The 20,123-nt window shown below is 38.5% G+C and overlaps 1 protein-coding gene across 3 annotated transcripts in view; it reads left to right on the top strand.

Annotated features, from left to right (window-relative positions):
* Window positions 1-8,663, top strand: part of klf8 (Kruppel-like factor 8) — a 92,904-nt gene extending 84,241 nt beyond the window's left edge. For all 3 annotated transcript variants that reach the window (XM_039765895.1, XM_039765894.1, XM_039765896.1), the window contains 2 exons: window positions 6,319-6,458; window positions 7,667-8,663. In XM_039765895.1, the coding sequence (XP_039621829.1) occupies window positions 6,319-6,458; window positions 7,667-7,848 (322 nt within the window). In that variant the 3' untranslated portion in view covers window positions 7,849-8,663. The remainder of the gene's footprint in view (window positions 1-6,318; window positions 6,459-7,666) is intronic.
* Window positions 8,664-20,123: the final 11,460 nt, after the last annotated feature.

The raw sequence follows: 20,123 nt of genomic DNA, 5'->3' as shown, positions 1-20,123 counted from the left end.
CAGCCCAAGCACTAGTAAAATATTTAAACAAAAATTTTAATTTTAAATAAACACATTTCAACCTGAATATTCCTTGCTATGCTGACAGCTCACAATAGTGAAACAGAAGTCAGATTTTAAATACGACACTGCTAAAATGCTTGCTTGATTATAACTTTGTTTAATTTATAGAGGATTCCATTTTTTACCTTTCTGTTCTTTAAATTCGAGAAAATGTATCAAAACCGTCCCAGCACCTTATGTGCTTTTCTAAGATGTTATATTACTTACCTGCACCGTAAAATTTTGACTAAGCTTTCAACACAATTTGACCGTGTCAGAAGGATGTCCGTCTGTCTGTGTGTGCATCTTTATGCCAGGATGTGAATCTAAAGATTAGCTTGCAGAATTTTACTAGTAAAAACATAGCTTTATGTCGTGTAGATGGATACTTTACATCAGTTTTTTTTTTGTATATACAGTAGCAATCAGCAAAACAAAACCTCGGAAGAAAGACAAAGTGGCTTAGCCGCTAACATCAGCAAGACGGTATCCCTTTTACTTCTCTTCCCACCGCTAATGCAGAAGCAATGCAAGCACGTCAGCAAAATGAATCCTCCTAGGAGTGAGATGCCAGAGTAGTTCCTTTCAATTACCTGACATCTCTACATTAAAATTTTTTTTCTGATGATTTCAACAGTGTTTAGGACCCCCGGGCTTTTTACAGCACGGGCTTAAACAACAAGTATTAAATATACATATACAGTGATCCCTTACTATAACGCGCTTCGACTTTCACGGCTTCACTCCATCGCGGATTTTAAATGTAAGCATATCTAAATATATATATCACAGATTTTTCGCTGGTTCGCGGATTTCTGCGGACAATGGGTGTTTTAATTTATGGTACATGCTTCCTCAGTTTGTTTGCCCAGTTGATTTCATACAAGGGACACTATTGCGGAGGGCTTAGAAGCTACTTAATCAGAGCATGTATTACGTATTAAATAAAACTCCTCAATGATATACGATGTGCTTCCCGTGCGGTGCTTGATTGTTTGCTTTTCTCACTCTCTTTGACATTCTCTGCGCCTGACAGAAGGGGTGTGAGCAGAGGGGCTGTTTGCACAAAGGCTGTTTGCCTAGGGGATACGGGCGCTACTTAAAAAAATGCTGAAAGATTACCTTCACATTGCTCCCTTCTTTGCGGCTGCTTTATCGCGGTGCGTATACTTAAAAGCCCAACAGCTTGTATTGATTTTTTGATTGTTTGCTTTTCTCTCTCTCTCTCTCTCTGACATTCTCTGCTCCTGTCACGAATTCCTTTGAAGAGAAGATATGTTTGCATTCTTTTAATTGTGAGAAAGAAATGTCATCTCTGTCTTGTCATGGAGCACAGTTTAAACTTTTGACTAAAGAGTGTCATTTCATGTCTAGAAGGCTCTAATAATGCTAACAGTGTGGGAGAGTTTATAAGGGCTTAAAATATATAAAAATAACCATACAAGCATATGGTTTCTACTTTGCAGATTTTCACCTATCGCGGGGGGTTCTGGAACGCAACCCCCGCGATCGAGGAGGGATTACTGTATACTGTACATATGTATACATTTCCACAATACTGCATGCTTATCTCTAGTGCAGTTGTGGTTGGTTTAATGAAAAACAAGAGAAATGCAATATTTGGTTTGTTTCTAAGATTAAGAACACTTAATTGCCATTTTTTCCCCATGTTAATTCAGAGTCATTACTAAAGCACAGAGAGATTGAAATTAGATCATTTTTCTTTGTAATAAATGATTAACCACATTTTTTGTAATTGACTTGTGAAGCCATTGTATATGCTGGACAATCCCCATAATTTGTTTTTTAAGTGCAGTAAAACGTCTACAGAACAGCCCTTTTCTGAATAAAATTGTAAAAAAAAAAAGTTCTGACCACAATTTAATTTTTTTTTAATTGACCCTCTTTGTGTAAATTAATTTACTAAGACTAGAGAAAAATAAAGAATAGATAACATCAGCATAGCACAAGAATACGCCCAACAGTTTCTAGCGGTGTGCGAGGCTGATGTGTCTGCTGACACTGCACAAACATTGGCACACTCACTTAGTAGATTTTGTCCCATAAACGTTTGGATTCTTGTATGTCATGTTTGCTAGCACAGTCCAAAGCATAACTGTGAATGGCGTCATTTCAGTTCACCACGCCTAACGGTCCGCCTCCATCCCTTGAATCCATTATAAATTGGCTCAGTGTAAGTGCGCGGCTGTGTGCAGAAGTTTACCCTGTGAAGCAATTGATGGGTTCCTTCCTGCCTTGCACTTCATGCTGCCAGGGTGGGATAGAATAAACCCCAGCACCTTAAGATCCTGAACTGGATAATTGGATTAGAAGATGGATATATTTGTAATAATCCTGATTAGCAATGCTACGTCATTTACAGTTTTGAGATTTCCTTCATGCAAGGAGACACCATCTCCCTCGTGGTATACTGGTTAACTCATAGGATATTCCCATTTTCTGTCATTCCCAATTTACTTCCTTTTTTAATTAATAAATTATGTTCATCTTGAATTAAGGTGCATTCACTGAATTCTTTTTATTTTTCATATATAGCTTGATGTCTGTGACTCACCACCTCTTGTTCTAAGAAGGCAGGCTGTGCTTTGAATACAGAAACTGTCAAAATGTTAGAAACCTGGCTGTGTTCAGTTGGCCTGAGCTCCTCCCCATCTTGTGTTCTTGCACTGTTGCCCTGTGTAAGAGGCCTGTTGCCATGGTGGTGGTTTACAAAAGAGATGATGTGGCCAATGTTGGCTTTTAGTTACGCCCCCAAGTATTTTTCTCAGTCTGATTAAATAGATGTCTTTAGTGTAGAGGGGTGTTTTAATGTTTAGCTAATATATATATATTTATTAACTTCATTTTCCATATCCCAGCAATAAGTTTTCAGGGTGTTAACAGGATTACGTAACTGACCTGTCTGCTTAGTGACTTGACGCCCCAGCTTTTATTGAGAAAGAACAACTGACTTGGGCTTTTGCCAATGAGGAAGAATTTGTGAAAGCTTCCAGGAGTGAGCTGATGGCGCCCTCTGCTGTTAGAAGTCTCACAACGCACTCATGAAAACCTCAAGGAAAGGGTTCCGTGCTCCATTTGCAGTGTACCAATTTAAGCCGAGTTAGTCATTCAGTATTTTATAAATTGAGCATGAAAAAAATAGTATTTAAGAAATATAAAATTACATTAAATAAGAAAACATGAAAAATAATTTTCTGTGCTCCAAAATCAATTGTTATAGCAAAATAAATTGTTTTAATAACAGATTCTATAAGCAAGTGCTTATACTTTTTTTTTTTTTAGTCACTTTGGGTGTTACCGTTTGCCATTTGTTTCAGGTTTACTTTTTATTTCAAACTGCTTCCTAGTTGATTTCCACCACCATACCTCTTTTTATCCATTAATTCCATATCTTACTGTGTGACTAATGAGAAGTTATTTGTGTTTTTATGCTTTACTTCATCAGAAACTTCAGACATCTTGCCTGCTTTAAATTCATAGCAATTAATAACAGCATTTGTCAAGCCTTGTTGAAGTTGCAACACAATTTAATAGGATTAATTGCTAAGGGTCAGCAATACAACTGAGTTTTTAAAAATAATTGTAAAAGCAGACGTTGTTGCAGATGCCATAATGGATTCAATAGGCCTATTCTAAAGCAGGGGCTAAAGACTGAATCATCCATGATGCATTGCCTGGTCCCATAGATAAGCCATCCTTTATTATGATATACTTATTTGGCTGACTTATGGTTGGTCACATTTTTTTTTTGTTTTTCCAGTTGGGGCACAGACAGGTCAAGTGATTTGCTCATGGTCACACAGCGTAAGCAGTCGGATTTGAGCCCACACTTAACCCCCATGCCACACTGGCTGCCCATGAGGTTGAATGATCTGGATCTAAGGATGTTGAGTGACGATGACAGTCTGGGGGCAGGAACACTAATATATTTCTAAACCAGAGGAATCATCTTGATACAAATGATCTCCATTTTTACTGATAACTAACGCAGAGTTGATAACACTGGAGTGGTATGAATGGATTTGTATGATTTTACCTAACGCGTGGACCACTGAATGTTTTTTATTTGGAAACCAAACAAACAAAGAATTGCATTGGTCAAGCCAAGGTTGTTTGGAAGCACATGCCACCTTTTATGTATCACACATGAGCGATGATTATCCCCTTTTTGGTATATTTAAGGCGGCAGAGTGTGCTCACACAAATTGGAACAATATGGCCCTGTAGTGTCAGTATAGTTACACTCTTGGTACACTCTGGAGAAAATGGTGGCTATGTCTTGTATTTGGTAACCAGTGCCCCCAAAATTTGTTTGAGCTTTGCTGCAGATTCAGTGTTGAAAGTTGTCCATACATTGAGTAGTTTTAGATGGCGTGAGATGTACAGTACGTTAGAAGACATCGGCAGATGGACAGATCCTTATGTCATCAGCATAACACTGAAAGAGCAGGTATAATTTTTGCCTTCAGAAAACATGCAGAACAGAATTAACATAGACTGAAGCACTGACCCTGCAGCAACATCAGAGGTAAGAGGATTGTAATTTAAAGTTTGTTTCCCTGAAGCAAAATATTAATTTCTTTTAATATAATAGCCACAAAGCAACCCCAGGGTTGTAGAACAGATTAAGCAAAGGGTCTTAAGTAAGATGCCATTGAAAAACCTGACAGCTTACTATGGGGAGAAAGTCCATTAGTGTCTTCTGGAATTTGTTGCAATTTAATTCTTTTATGGCAGATAACACACTTACCTTCAGTAATCAGTGAATTATGATAGATACAATACAATTTCCCTAAATATGTCATTACTGATTACAATTATTTTTGTAATTGTAATTAGAGATTTTAAATGACTGTGGTGGGCTGGCGCCCAGCCCAGGGTTTGTTTCCTGCCTTGCGCCCTGTGTTGGCTGGGATTGGCTCCAGCAGAGCCCCGTGACCCTGGAATTAGGACATAGTGGGTTGGATAATGGATGGATGGATGGATTTTAAATGAGTGTAAAATGTTTCAGGTCTAACCATTCTGTATGTTCTCATCTCTACAGTCTCATTTTATATGAGTACAAGAGTTAAAACTAACAAGTATTTGTAGCACATGTAGTCATCTGCTTCTAATCTCAGTTCTCATTCCGCATGGGGAAATAATGACACTCAGTTACAAACTTTAATCAGTCCAATACCATGTTAATCAAACATATCTTTAAGATGTACTGTGAAACTGGCCTGAAACGTTTAAGACACTCCAGTCTTTGAAAGGTAAGGGTCCCCTTCTTTGGTTTACACCAGTACTTCTGTCATACATTATAAAAGAGCCAAAACAAGGAGCTTCATTCATCTACTTGGTGTTGGAACACCCAGATGTTCTGGCTTTGTAGATTACATACAAGAAAAAATTAAGAAAGTTAAAACAGTTTTCCTGCAGTGGGCTGGCGCCCTGCCCGGGGTTTGTTTCCTGCCTTGCGCTCTATGTTGGCTAGGTTTAGCTCCAGCAGACCCCCATGACCCTGTAGTTAGGATATAGCGGGTTGGTTAATGGATGGAAAACAGTTTTCACTTGAACTGAAACAATGTGTAATATACATGTGTGTTTTGTTCTACATTGAAATAGTGCCACAGTGTTGGAAATGCTGATCTCTCATTTTTGTTCCACTTTTCTTGGTGAGGGGGATAAATGCCACCATATTGAGGTAGACAGACTGAACTTGTGTCTGACTTCCACTCTTACCTTTTCGGGTGGTCATCTCACATGGAGGGTATAATGTTGCTAGTTCATGATAAGCCAAACCCAGGCTATATTATATATTATTCATGCACAAGGATTTCGCTAACAAACACCAGTGCCAAGTCTCTTTCTCTTCTGAGCAAAGTTTAACTTATTGAGCCTAATTTTGAGTTGTTCTTTAGAAGGCCCATTTTGAAATAGGCAACTTTATTTTGCACAAGGCTTCTGACAATATAAAAACATTGGGGAAAACACATGCTCCTTCACTCTAAGGTCACAGGAGACGGATTGTAAAAGTCGCAAATATGATTCACCCTAATAAAGGAAATGCAGTTTTTCTTTTCACGTCTATCAAAGATTTACATTTTGACCATCTTGGCATTTCAAAAATCTGTTTTTACAATGTTATTGTAATTGTAACTATTTTTTAAAACATGAAACTATTACCTCAGACTTATCTAGTTTGTTTCCCTTGATGTTCAGTTTGTTTACCCTGGTTCAGATTAGTAATGTATGTGTGTCCCTCTTCTCCAGTTCAATGCCTGACATGCTGCCTCCAGAGGTGGAATCTCCGGAGATGAAAAGGAGACGCGTTCACAGGTGTGACTATGATGGCTGCAACAAAGTATACACAAAGAGCTCTCATCTCAAGGCACACAGAAGGATACATACTGGTATGTTGTTACAAATCTCCGCCGAGAACTTTTAAACAACAAGGGATATGATGTAAATATCTTGTCTGTAAAGGTCAGAGTGCATGTCACTTGATTAGTGCATCAGTAATGGTGTGATGCATGTAAGTTTAGGTACTGGTAAGTGATGCACTTTAGTTTAGGTACTGCAAAAATGCACCTGCTAATCATTTTGCTGTACATAGCAAGAGGCTTCTTTTGGTTTTAATGACACTTACAAAGCATCAGTAAAATGATTAATCGTCTGTGCTATGTGGCCTACTACAATAACTTCAGTTTGGAACGGTCAGAAGTGTCATAAGTGAGACATATTTCTTTTGATATGGCTTACTTCAATATATGGCCTGTGAATTTTACCAGCATATCAAATGCCACAGTACACAGAGACAAATTACCACTTAACTGATGATTTGTAAGTTTCATTATCACCAAAAGAAGCCTTTAAGGTCTTGTTACAATAGAACAATCTAGATGAGAACAGGCCATTCAGCCCAACAAAGCTTACCAGTCCTATCCACCTACTTCTTCTAAAATAACATCAAGTCGAGTTTTGAAAGTCCTTAAAGTCCTACTGTCTACCGCAATATTTGGTAGCTTATTCAATGTGTCTATGGTTCTCTGTGTAAAGAAAGACTTCCTAATGTTTGGGGGAAATGTATCCTTACGTTTCTAACCGTGTCCCCATGTTCTTGATGAACTCATTAAAAAGTAACAGTCTTGATCCACTGTACGAATTCCCTTCATAAATTTAAACACTTCAATCATGTCTCCTATTAATCTTCTTTTGCTTAAACTAAAAAGGCTCAGCTCTTTTGATTCTTCCTCATAACTCATCCCCTGTAGCCCAGACAAGTTACTCTTCTCTGGACTTTCTCTAGCGCTGTTATGTCTTTTTTGTAGTCAGGATATCAAAACTGCACACAGTACTCCAGATGAGGCCTCACCAGTGTGTTACAAAGCTTCAGGAAAACTTCTTTAGTCTTATCCTCTACGTACGAATAAATGAGTAGCCAAAGCATCTATGCAGTACCTAAACTAAAGTGTTACCAAAGAATGGAAAGAAAATATTCAGGTGTCTCAAATATGACATAGTGGAGCTTTCCAGATGTGTTGGCAGGGGTGAGTCAGGATCTGTTAAAATGAAGGCAGGGAATTCTGTAACTAAATTTGTTCTTTTGTTTGGTTTTCAGGAGAAAAGCCATACCACTGCACTTGGGAAGGATGTACATGGAAGTTTGCCCGTTCCGACGAGTTGACAAGACACTTCCGCAAGCATACAGGCATAAAGCCTTTCCGTTGTTCAGATTGTGACCGTAGTTTCTCACGCTCTGACCATCTGGCTCTACACCGGCGCCGGCATGTAATGATGTGAGATCAAGGAGGGAGCAGCAGCACATTCCCTTGTCATTTGGGGGACCCTTTCTGTCTTTGACATAGTGCCCTCTGCTGGCTCTGGGGCAGACTTCACAGGTGCACACTGTGAATCTGCCATATTTCCTGGAATTAAGGGTTTGGGTGGGAGGGTGCAGAGGAAAGAGATTGGAATGCAACCACAAAAAAAAAAAAAAATGTTCAAATTGTGTCCATCATTTGTGGATGTTTTCCAGGCCCAATTCCCCTTCATCTTAACCCCTAAAAACACTTGTGTGCGTGATGCCAACCAGTGGGCTGTTTGGTGGTTGCCAGTTTTGATTTGTATTTTTTTTTTTTTGAAAACTTAAGCCAGTAAGGTGTGTGGGTTAATAACACATCTTTTCCCACAGAGAAAACATACAAAAATCAAAAAGCAGGAGGGACAAAACTGTTTTGCACTGGGCGTGCTCAAATAAAAATCTGTTACTGAATAGCAAAGGCTGAGGTTCATGAGACTACAGAATCAGAAATGGCGGAGTTTTTTTGTTTGTTTTCATTTTTCTTTTTTGTGCTCTAATCTAATTGCCCACAATTAAACTGTATTAATGTATATAAAATAATGTATATGTGTAATTGAAGTTCTAGGGTTATTGTATTAATTAATGATAGCAGTGACAGCAGCCGTATTTCTGATTCTTCCAGTCTCTTGCCCCTCTGTCAGAACTACCCAGTCTTTTTAAATCATGAAGCACTGCTTTTGATGGGGTTTCCTTACAAAGTTCAGCTTAGCTGGACTCAACCGAAATGGCACCTGTGGATGCCTTTAGAATAAAAGAAAAAAACGAGCAAATGAAAGAGTGCGGAAGAGATAGAGGATGTTTTTAGACTGTGAATTTTTCCTGTTTTTTTTTTTTTTTTTCTTTTTAAATATATTAGTACAACAAAAGAAATTCAGTATTTTTCAAATCTCTAGGTAAAAGAGAAAAAAAAAACATATAAATGTTCCAGGCAAAATGCTTGTGCTAAAAATAAAAAATAATAATAAAAAAAAACCCTTTCCCTATTGATTTCTCTTATCTTTGAGTATAGTGATGGGCCACATCTTACAATATAAAATATATCATGTACACTTTTTTGAATTCAGAGATTTTGTATCTGTGTCTGAAAGACGACAGAAGTCACAAAGAGTAGTGCTTAATAGCGATGCTTGAACCCAAAACGGGGAGAACTTAGTGCCAATCAATAAGAATAAATGGCCAACCATCTTCCAAATCAATGGCGAAGATGTGCTATAGCCCTAAAGCTGGTCTCCGGCGTGATGGGCCTCTGCGCTAACGTTAACGCCTCTGAGTTGCTGTGATGCGATTATGTTTGACCGTTAGTGATTTTAGATCTTATCGTTTTTTAAAATGACTGTGAAAAAGTAACATTTAATGCACACGTCATCCAATAAGAGACAAAGAGAATACCTTGATCTTTGTTGGAGATTTTTTTTTTTTCTTAAATAAAGTTCATGCCATTACATGAAGCAAGTTCACCATCCGCCACACACTAGATTTTAATTTATAAACATTGGGATTTTTGTAAAGGTGGCTCATCATGACGCTTGCTTGCTTTCTTTCTTAATACATCCTTAATACAAGTTACGAGTCCCAGTCCCCAGCTTCTTTTCTGCTCTACTTGTTGGTTAAATTCTTGCCTAATGGGTCAAACTGTGACTCTTTTTTTATTGCACAGTTTTTATTTTCTTTTTTTTCTTTTAAGGGTTTAACAAATATGTGTTGTATACATTTTAATGCTGCAGAGAATCAAGAGAAAAGCGGGGATGTGTTTAAGGAGTATTATAAGAAGCTACAATTTTCTGTTTTCCTCATCTTTGAAATTGCTTTTCGATACCAATATTTGTTTATGAAAAGGGCACTTTGTTGTTGTTGTTGTTGTTGTTTTTTTTTAATACTCCATAATGTTTTATTTAAACAAACTAAATATACTTTTTTGTTTCTTTTGAGCATCAGCTGTCTTTGTATGCTGATGCCTCCTGTAAATAAGTGAGTATAGAATTCTATGGAGAATTACCTGCATTTTGACTTTGCTGTTTGTATTAAATATAACTTTGTAAAAAAGAAAGCAAATACATTACCTAAAATCATAAAGACAAAAAGAAACAGTATATGCCATTTCACGTGTGTAGTTAAAAAGAGCCATGTGGAGGTGTGCCCTGTCCTAAGTGCTCTGTGTGTCTTGACGCTATGTGACGGTACTGACTGCCCTCGTTTCAGAGAGGGCACCTTTGAGTGTTATCTTGGACGGTTTCTGAATAAGAAATAAGATGCTGGCTCAGATTTCTTTGTTTTTGGCTCCTAATTCATCCCACTTTCCCTCGCTAACAGTTGAATAATTTCTTGGGAACTATAAAAGCTGTGTCTTTTTGTATTGCCAGCCCTGTAACTTGTTGTCCAGATGTTGTTTCATCAATAACTTCCAGTGTGTTCAGCATTCAGCAGCAATGAAGGGTGGCAGAAGAGAAAAATCAACGAGACAAAATGTCCCATTCCTCCACTTACGTATATGTTCTGCTTTCACAAAGTTTTCTGTTAGTTCATTTATTTGCATACAATATGTAATCTTGTTTTTTTTTTTTTTTTGGCGCTGTTAACAAGTGGTGGGCAAATTATAGCTGTATTGTTTATTTTGTAAGAGTAGTTGCACATTGTTACCAATAGACAAGCTATGTTTCCCTTAACAAGTGGGAGATTTTGTTCCATACATATTGAACTTGCAGCATTATTTTATAACAATGAATGCATTACAAGATGCATGTGAAAAATGTTTACAGGCAAGAAGAAATTACTGCCACTTAAATGCAAATTTGTGGTAGACATTGACATCTATTTTAAATGCTGAGACTGTTGAGCATTGATATTTGGTGGAAAGTTTCACTTTACCCAAGCACTGAATCTTTGAATCTAAACTCCTGTGATAACACTAACACAACAAAAGAAAATCTGTGAATTGTCAAAAAATGGTAGAACTTTTGCTTTTATGCCCACCCAAATAATAATATAGTTTTCAAATAGCAACAGCAAGCAGCATTTCTTCGAATGCCAAGCAGAGCAATTAAAACGTCCTTTAAATGCCATTTGTTCCAAAACGGCTCATTTACAACTTAAGAATATCCTCCATACACAACCCGTTCATCTGCGGGAAGCCAGCTAAAACTGCTCTTAACATTTTGCTTCTTTGGTTTGTATACATTTTTGTTGCTTCTAAGTTATAATCTTAAGCTGTTTTCATTTAATAATACTAGTTATTTAAAATTGAATGCAGTAACTTATCGGCCAGTAATGTTAAACATGGTGCAATGCAGTTCACTCTTTAATTTTTTTCCTTTCTTTGTACAGAACAAATCTTTAAAAATCAGTGAGGAATATGAAAGTTTTTGATACTGTGAGAAATTGTGAACTTATATGTTTTCATGTAAAATCATACATTTTTCCTCGCCTCTTTTTTTTTTTTATTTTAGAATAAAGTTTTTGGTGGTAATACGGCTTTTTCTGTTCTTCAAACTTGTTTGTATACTTTTTGTGTCTGTGATCATTTTTAATTGAGTTCTGACTGCTGGGTGATTCCTTTGTAAGTCTTCGTTTGTTGGTGTGATATTCTACTCTGACAGATCTACACCTCTAAGAGCGTCGACTTTAGCAAATTTAAAATGAAAAGTTAATTCTATTGATAGAACTAGAATGAATGATGAAATTCTGATTCACATATTATGCAAGATTTATTTATCAAATATGATGCTTGCTTGGTTTTGAATATTTCTTAATTGTAAGTTATGAATACATGTACTGTATTATTAGTTGCATATTTTTGGGACATTGGATTCGGTATCCAGCATTTGAAAATCCCACACTGTGTAGCGGTCTAGAGCTGTTCAGAGTCACACCATCTTTGAGAATGTGATTTGTTTATTTGTTTGGTGGGGACCTCAAGAACACAGCCAGCCCGACTTGAACCACTCACACATAGAGACACGGATTAACAGTAGATAAAATAATAATGCTGTATATTAAATGAAGCAAAAACATAAACGACCAATAAACAGATTACCCTACCAACTTCTTCACGGCCACAAGATGATAACAAATAACTCAACAATAAACACTAACAGGCAAGTCCATAAACAGTCCAAAAGCAGTGGGAACAGATGTTGTGGAATAAAGGAACAAATTGACGAGCCTTTGAAGAAATGCAATACCAGTATTCCTGATGTGGTGAGATTTGAGAGCGCTCACTCCGACGATGGTGATGGTAAATCCAACACACTATACATATAAGACAGGCAGGCACAAGACAGTCCATACCTCCATAGAGTTGATCCAGGAAAAAGCAATAGTCCAAGGCAGATGATGCAGATGGCAAAACAGATGGGTAACCACAGACACAAAACAACAGCCAGCTTCCTTTTAAAATTCCCACCAGTCTTCCTTGTCCCCAGCAGACCCTGCGCCCCCTTTAGTTGTCAAATCAGGGCAATACTCTCAGGACAGCTGGGAAATGGAGTCCTTTAATTCGTAGTGCTGCTACAACTGTATGGACAATGCATATTTTCCCATATCTACGTGGGGTACTCCTGTTTTCCTCCCTAATCCCATGTAGTTTGGATTAACTGTTAACACTAACCTGCCCAAGTGTGAGTTTTGGAGTGTAGCTGAGGGTGCTCTGCGATGGACTGCCACACTATCCAGGGCTGTCTCCTGCCTTGCACTTCGTGTTGTTGATTGTGGATTAATTCTGTATGAGAATCCTTGCCTGACCAATATCATTGCATAATGTACCTTTAAGAAAATGGAATTCAAAAGAGAAGAAAACATCTATGATTGATTTTTTCACTTCCTCATACAATAAAAAAACAAGAATGAGGAACATTTATTTTTTAACTGTACATGGTGCCTGTGGATTTCTCCCCAGGAACTGTTTTATTGTACCACCTGTAATGGCGGACTGTACAATAACGTGCAGTGAAGACACTTGACTTGAGCATTCTAAGTTTTCATCCTCTTTCTCTGTACATTTAGCATCCGTTTGCTCAGAGGTTGATGCGCTTGCTGTTTCTCCACCCTAGCGTCCCGCTGCTGCTCTTCTTTCATCAGCATCTTTTCGCGTTAAAACTGATCAAGTCAGTGTTTGTGCTGTAATTGCTTAGTACATTTTTCTTAACTTTTCACTTAAGCTGGCACTTTAGTCTTCAATCTGCCTCAAGACTGATTTAAGATATGAAGACGTCAAGGAAATGACAGTGAAGGTGGTAGGGAATGAGAATGGCGCCCGTATGCATGGTCTGGCCGCTGCCGGGAGTTGATTCTACAATAAAATAAAAAGAGGAATAACCTTGGAGGTCAATCATAACCCTGAAAGCGGACAGTAGAGGTCATGTAGCATATAGATAGATAGATACTTTATTAATCCCAAGGGGAAATTCATATACTCCAGCAGCAGCATACTGATAAAGAACAATATTAAATTAAAGAGTGATAACAATGAAGGTATAACAGACAGACAATAACTTTGTATAATATTAACGTTTACGGATGGAATTGAAGAGTCTATTAGTGTGTGGGAGGAACGATCTCCTCACTCTGTCAGTGGAGCAGGACAGTGACACCAGTCTGTCACTGAAGCTGCTCCTCTGTCTGAAGATTAGATTAGATTAGATTAGATTAGATTCACTTTATTGTCATTACACATGTATAAATACAGGGCAACGAGATTCAGTTTAGCATCTAATCAGAAGTGCAAAGAGCAGAAGTACAATAAATATAATATGTGCATATTATGTACAGTTAAATACGATATTTACAGTTAAATCGATATATACAGTTAAATACGATATGTACAGTTAAGAGCACAGTGAAGATGGGAATAGATATATAGATATATATAAATAGATATACAAATGTTCTAAATGCGGATGGCAAATATACATATTTTACAATATACATTTATGTACCTATACATGTATCTGTATGTACTATAATACTATAAGTACTATATATATATATATATATATATATATATATATACATACAGATGTACAACATACAGGTGTGTTATGTATGTGCAGTAATAATATAAGTACTATTATATATATACACAGATGTACAATATACAGATGTGATATCCTGTTCAGTGGATGCAGTGGATTCTCCATGATTGACAGGAGCCTGTTCAGCACCCGTCGCTCTGACACAGATGTCAAACTGTCCAGCTCTGAGCCTGCCTTCCTCACCAGTTTTTTCAGACTCGAGGCGTCCTTCTTCTTTATGCTGCCTCCCCAGCACACCACCGCATAGAAGTGGGCGCTCGCCACAACCGTCTGGTAGAACATCTGCAGCATCTTATTGCAGATGTTGAAGGATGCCAGCCTTCTAAGGAAGTATAGTCATCTGTGTTCTCTCTTGCACAGAGCATCAGTATTGGCAGTCCAGTCCAATTTATCATCCAGCTGGACTCCCAGGTATTTATTGGTCTGTACCCTCTGCACACAGTCACCTCTGATGATCACAGGGTCCATGAGGGGCCTGGGCCTCCTAAAATCCACCACCAGCTCCTTTGTTTTGCTGGTGTTCAGTTGTAGGCGGTTTGAGTCGCACCATTTAACAAAGTCCTTGATTAGGTTCCTATACTGCTCCTCCTGCCCACTCCTGATGCAGCCCACGATAGCAGTGTCGTCAGCGAACTTTTGGATGTGGCAGGACTCCGAGTTGTATTGGAATGTGTATATGTGTACCAAATTTCAGGTCAATAGTTCAAACGGTTTGCAAGCTACAGGTGATTTAAAATCCTGGACAGACAAACGGACAGCCATGCTAGCGTATTATATAAGAAGACCAGACTGTCTGCGGTTTGCTTAGTCAGCATTTTGCAGCTTCAGTCATCATAGAAAACTGGTCATGCTGTATTAGAACGTTAGAAAATGTTTCAGGAGAACAGGCCTTTCAGCCCCATCAAGTTCCCCAAAACCTATCCACCTAATTTCTCCCAAATAGCATCAAGATGAGTTTTGCAAGTCACTAAAGTCCTGTTCTCTACTGCACTACTTCATAATTTATTCCATGTGTATATGGTTCTGAGCATGAAGAAAAACTTCCAAACGTTTGTGCGAAATTTACCCTTAACAAGTTTCTCATTGTGTCCCTGTGGTCTTGTTGAACTCATTTTTAAGTAACGACCAGGATCCACTGAGACTAATTCCTTTAATGATTTTAAAACCTCAATGTTGAAAAACTCTTAATATCTGTAATCTTAAAGGTTTCAAATCCTTTAATCTTTTCCCACAACAGATTCTCTGTAGTCCTAGAAATAGCCTAGTCGCTCTTCTCTGGACCTTTTCTAGTGCTGCTAATGTCCTTTTGTAGCCTGCCAATCAAAACTGCACACAGTACTCCAGATGAGGCCTCACCAGTGTGTTATAAAGCTGGAGCATAACCTCCGTGGACATCAGTATGCTATATAACCAAACATTATATTTGGCTTCCTAATGGTTTCTATACATTGTCTGGATGTAGATAATAACGAGTCCACTATGACTCCTAGGTCATTCTCATGAGGTGTACTTCAAAGTTTCTTACCTCACATTGTGTATTCAAATCTAACATATTTGACTTCTTACATGAAAAAATTACATTTACTTTCCGTACATTGAATTTCCATGTAACAAATCCGCCTGTCTGTATTCTGTCCAAGTCCCTCTGTAATAATTAAACTGACTCTAGATTATCTGCCATTCTGTCTATTTTGGTATCATCTGCACACTTAAACAATTTGCTGTTTATAGATAATCTGAATAGGAATATAAATACAGTAGAGCACCGATAATCCAAGCCTCAGTTAACTGAAGTTCCGCATTATCTGAGGTGACCCTATAAGCGTAATTCACTACTTTTCCTATAATAAATAAAAGCTTTGGCATGAATACTGTACTGAATGCGTAAATACTATACTTTTAATCTCGAGTGTGCTGAGCGAGCAGTCGAGGAGTTGGTGACTGTGGGTATGCTGGTGTGACTCACTCACTCCTTTTTTTGGTTCAACGACAAAAGCACGATAGACATATGAGCCCCGACAAAACCGCGACGGACAAATTAGCGCCGACAAACCCGCTAACTGGTTTTCGACAAATGTGCGCCGACAAAATCGCGAGAGAGGCCAAGAGAGTGGGACGCCCTTGCTGCAATTCTTCCTACATATGCAGGGTGTGATCTTAAGGACTATCTGCGTGCTGTCTCATAATATTGACTTCTAAAATAAACATTATTATATATGCTTTAAACTAGTAATTCATATTTAATGAAACTTTTGTGATTTTGACGGCATGTTTTAATCGGCGCTATTTTGTCAGTGCGCATATGTCTATCGCGCAAATGTCGGGTCACACTTTTTTCCTACCCCTTGGCTATTGTCAGTGTGTCGCCAACATTGTCTGTGTGCAGATGCTCTACTGTTTTGCTCTCTTTAGATTTTTGAGTTTATACCAAAATGAAGACTCTATAGAAAATCCATACAATATTTCACGTGCAGGCAGTGTAAATACCACCAAAACAGCACTTTTGAATATTAAACAACAGGAGGACATTTCTATATTTTAATGCTGAGGTGACTGTGGAACATTGTGACAAAAAAAGCAAGGAACGCTAAGGTTTGAAAACAGACTTAAAAGTGATACTGTAACATAAATTGGCAAAATCTTTTATATTCATAATGTTTAATCAAAAATAGCAGCGGCCATCTATTTTATCCAAGTTTTCAGTTATACAGTATAAGGTATCATGTCTCTGCGTTACCTCAGATAACCGGGGTTCTACTGTATTAAAAATAACACAGAATTCCAGCCTATTAGTTAAATACTATAAATCCCATATGAACTGCAAGGCATGCTGTAGGGTGTGAGAAGAAGAATTGATGATTGTTAGAAATCAATCAGATAATTAACCATCAATGTTGCCTTTGGCAATGTCAGTAATTGAATTAAAAAAATTAGTAAGATGCCCTCCCAGTGACACCAAATTAATGTAGGAAGTGTATGAATGTTAACTTCCTCCTTCCTAAGGATCTCTGTTTCACCTCATAACTGGGACACAAAAAATATGAAGGTATCTATACAATTTCTGAATAAGATTTATTGATTACATCTTGCCCGAAGAAGGGGTCTGAATTGCCTGGAAAGCTTGCATATTGCAATATTTCTAGTTAGCCAATTAAAGGTATAATTTTGCTTAACTCCTCACCAAATAAATAAGATGCATTAATTGGTGAAGGTCTTCATTAAATACTTTCACTTTCTCTGCAGTAGTTTGAATGGGCTGAAAAACTTCTTTTCAACAAATAACCCAAACACACCTGCTACAATCAACCAACTAGTATAATTTATTTGTAACATAAAAGTAATAAAATGTGAATATTTGCAAGTATGTGTGGCCACTTTGCCACTTTATTAGGTACACTTGTCCAACTGCTTGTTAACACAAATATCTAATCAGCCAATCACATGGCAGCAACTCAATGCATTTAGGCATGTAGACATTGTCAAGATGACTTGCTGAAGTTCAAATTGAGCAACAGAATGGGGAAGAACGGGAATTTAAGTGACTTTGAGCGTGATATCAGAAACTACTGATCTATTGGGATTTTCATACACAACCATCTCTAGGAGAGAATGGTCCAATTAAGGGAAAATATCCAGTGAGTGGCAGTTTTTCTGGGCAAAATGCCTTGTTGATGCCAGAGATGAGAGGAGAATGGCCAGACTAGTCGAGGTGGTAGAAAGGCAACAATAACTCAAATAACCACTCGTTACAACTGAAATATGCAGAAAAGCATCTCTGAATGCATAACACATTGAACCTTGAAGCACTGGGTGCCATTCCTGTCAGTCAAGAACAGGCAGCTAAGGCTACAATTCACACAGGCTCACCAAAATTGGACAATAGAAGATTGGAAAAATGTCTGGTCTGATGAGTCTCAATTTCTGCTGCAATATTCAGATGGAAGGCTCAGAATTTGGCATCAACAACATGAAAGCATGGATCCATCCTGCTTTGTATCAACAGTTCAGGCTGCTGGTGGTGTAATGGTGTGGGGGCTATTTTCTTGCCACACTTTGGGTCCTTTAGCAGCAACAGAGCATTGCTTAAATGCCACAAGCTACCCAAGTATTATTGCTGACCATGACCATCCCTTTATGACTACAGTGTACTCATCTTCTGCTGACTACTTCCAGCAGGATGATGTGCCAAGTCACAAAGTTCAAATAATCTCAAACTGGTTTCTTGAACATGACAATGAGTTAATTGTATTCAAATGGCCTCCATAATCACAAGATCTCAATTCAATAGAGCATCTTTGGGATGTGCTGGAATGGGAGATTTGAATCATGGATGTGCAGACAACAAATCTGCAGCAACTGTGTGATCCTGTCATGTCAATATGAGCCAAAATCCTTGAGGAATGTTTCCAGAACCTTGTTGAATCTTTGCCGTGAACGATTATGGCTGTTCTGAAGGCAAAAGAGGGTCCAACTTTGTGCTATCAAGGTGTACCTAATAAAGTGCCCAGTGTATATACACACAGTATATACAGTAGTATATATATATATATATATATATATACAGTATATGGATGCCAAGGCCCATCCACAAAGGGATATGTAGGCTTAAAAAAAAGATGAACCTCTTGTGGTATAGCGGGTCCATGGCTATAACAAAATATGGCCAGGTTTTAAATCCATAAAGCCATGTCAGTCTTCGTTGGTGCGATTGCATATCCACGGGGAGCTAATGAGGTAATTGGGGCGAGTCACACCTGCACGTGCGTGTGCGATCGTTCTCAATTGCTTCAACGGTTTCCTGCAGCATGTGATTAAGGAGCTGCACCCATGGAGAACGTTGTATATATACAGGCCGGCACAGGGGGAGAAGAAAGAGATGAAGTATGTAAAAGGGAGATATAAAAGAAAGAGAGGTTAAAGAACGGAAAAGGCAGTCATGGGAGACAATCGGGCCACCTGTTTGGAGAAGGCAGTTCGAGCTGGGGCTTGGGAAGGGAGCACATGCTGAGGCACTCTAGGGGCTGGTTTGGCCCACTGACTAAGCGTGTAGAGTGGGACGAGTCGGGTGAATGGAACGTAAGACCTCCCAGTGGATCCGAGGAGCGACTGTGTGAGCGCAAAGGAAGACGGAAGGTGTGCCGATCTCAGACAGTCTGGTTGCTCAGTGTGGCGGCAGCCAAGATGGAGGCTGGCAGAAAGGAGGTTGTGCTGCAGAGACTCTGCCGACAATGCCTGTGATGGGTGAGACGAGGAGACAGAAGGTGGTGGGCTGTGATTGGGTGAAGAGAGACTGCATTTTAACCTATTTTAACAGAATTATTCATTATGAATTTTATCTCCATGTTTCACTGATTTTATTGATTTGGTTTTTTTGAACACTGCACAATGGACACTTTTAGTTTTTACTTTCATTTTGGATTGTTTATTTTTTTTAATAAAAGCACCTGAGTATTTTACACCATCCCCTGGCATCAATGAGATTTGTCCTCATTTGTCATCTCGGTCAAAACTACAACATTGTTGGTTCAGTAGACTCCCATGTGGGAAGAGGGAGTCTGTAGGGGACCAGCATCGTCACACCTCCCCCTCCATTCCCACCCTTCACTAGCTATATATTGCCTTTGATTCTCATATGTCTTTTCATTTTCCTCTGATGATGACATCTGGCAGGTTGTTGAAAACTTAGGAATAAAAAAGCATTTGAAGATACATGACTCATTTTCTCCCTTTATGGATATCTAGCTACAAATTGTCACAAAAAGCAGACACAAGAGTCATGAAAAGGTTTGGGGCAGCCACCCATATAATATTCCCTGGCTGCAAATGGGTAAATTGCTAGTACTGATTTGCTCAGAACGGAGTCCAAAACAGAACCGATTAGGTTAGTCAAATATAGCTGCTTTAAAGGCCAGAAAAGGAAGTGAAGTCATTGAGGGTGGAAGTGGAAAAGTCCTCTTCCATAGGTTTGGACCTGGATGTGACGTCATCAAAAGAGCCGGAAGACTCTTCGGTAATGGGTTCTTCACCAGAAGTGACGTCATGCAAGGGTCTGGAACAGGAAGTGATGTTATTCTGTCCAGAACCGGAAGTTATGTCATCAAGTTTGGAAGCAGAAGAGACGTCATCAGGGCCAGGCAGAATTTCCTGTGAGCGGTCTGGAGGAAAGTGTGAACAAAAGTCAATGCACT

This window comes from Polypterus senegalus, chromosome 10, assembly GCF_016835505.1.
Source record: "Polypterus senegalus isolate Bchr_013 chromosome 10, ASM1683550v1, whole genome shotgun sequence".
Lineage (NCBI taxonomy): Eukaryota > Metazoa > Chordata > Cladistia > Polypteriformes > Polypteridae > Polypterus > Polypterus senegalus.
This window is presented reverse-complemented; position numbering and strand designations above follow the sequence as displayed.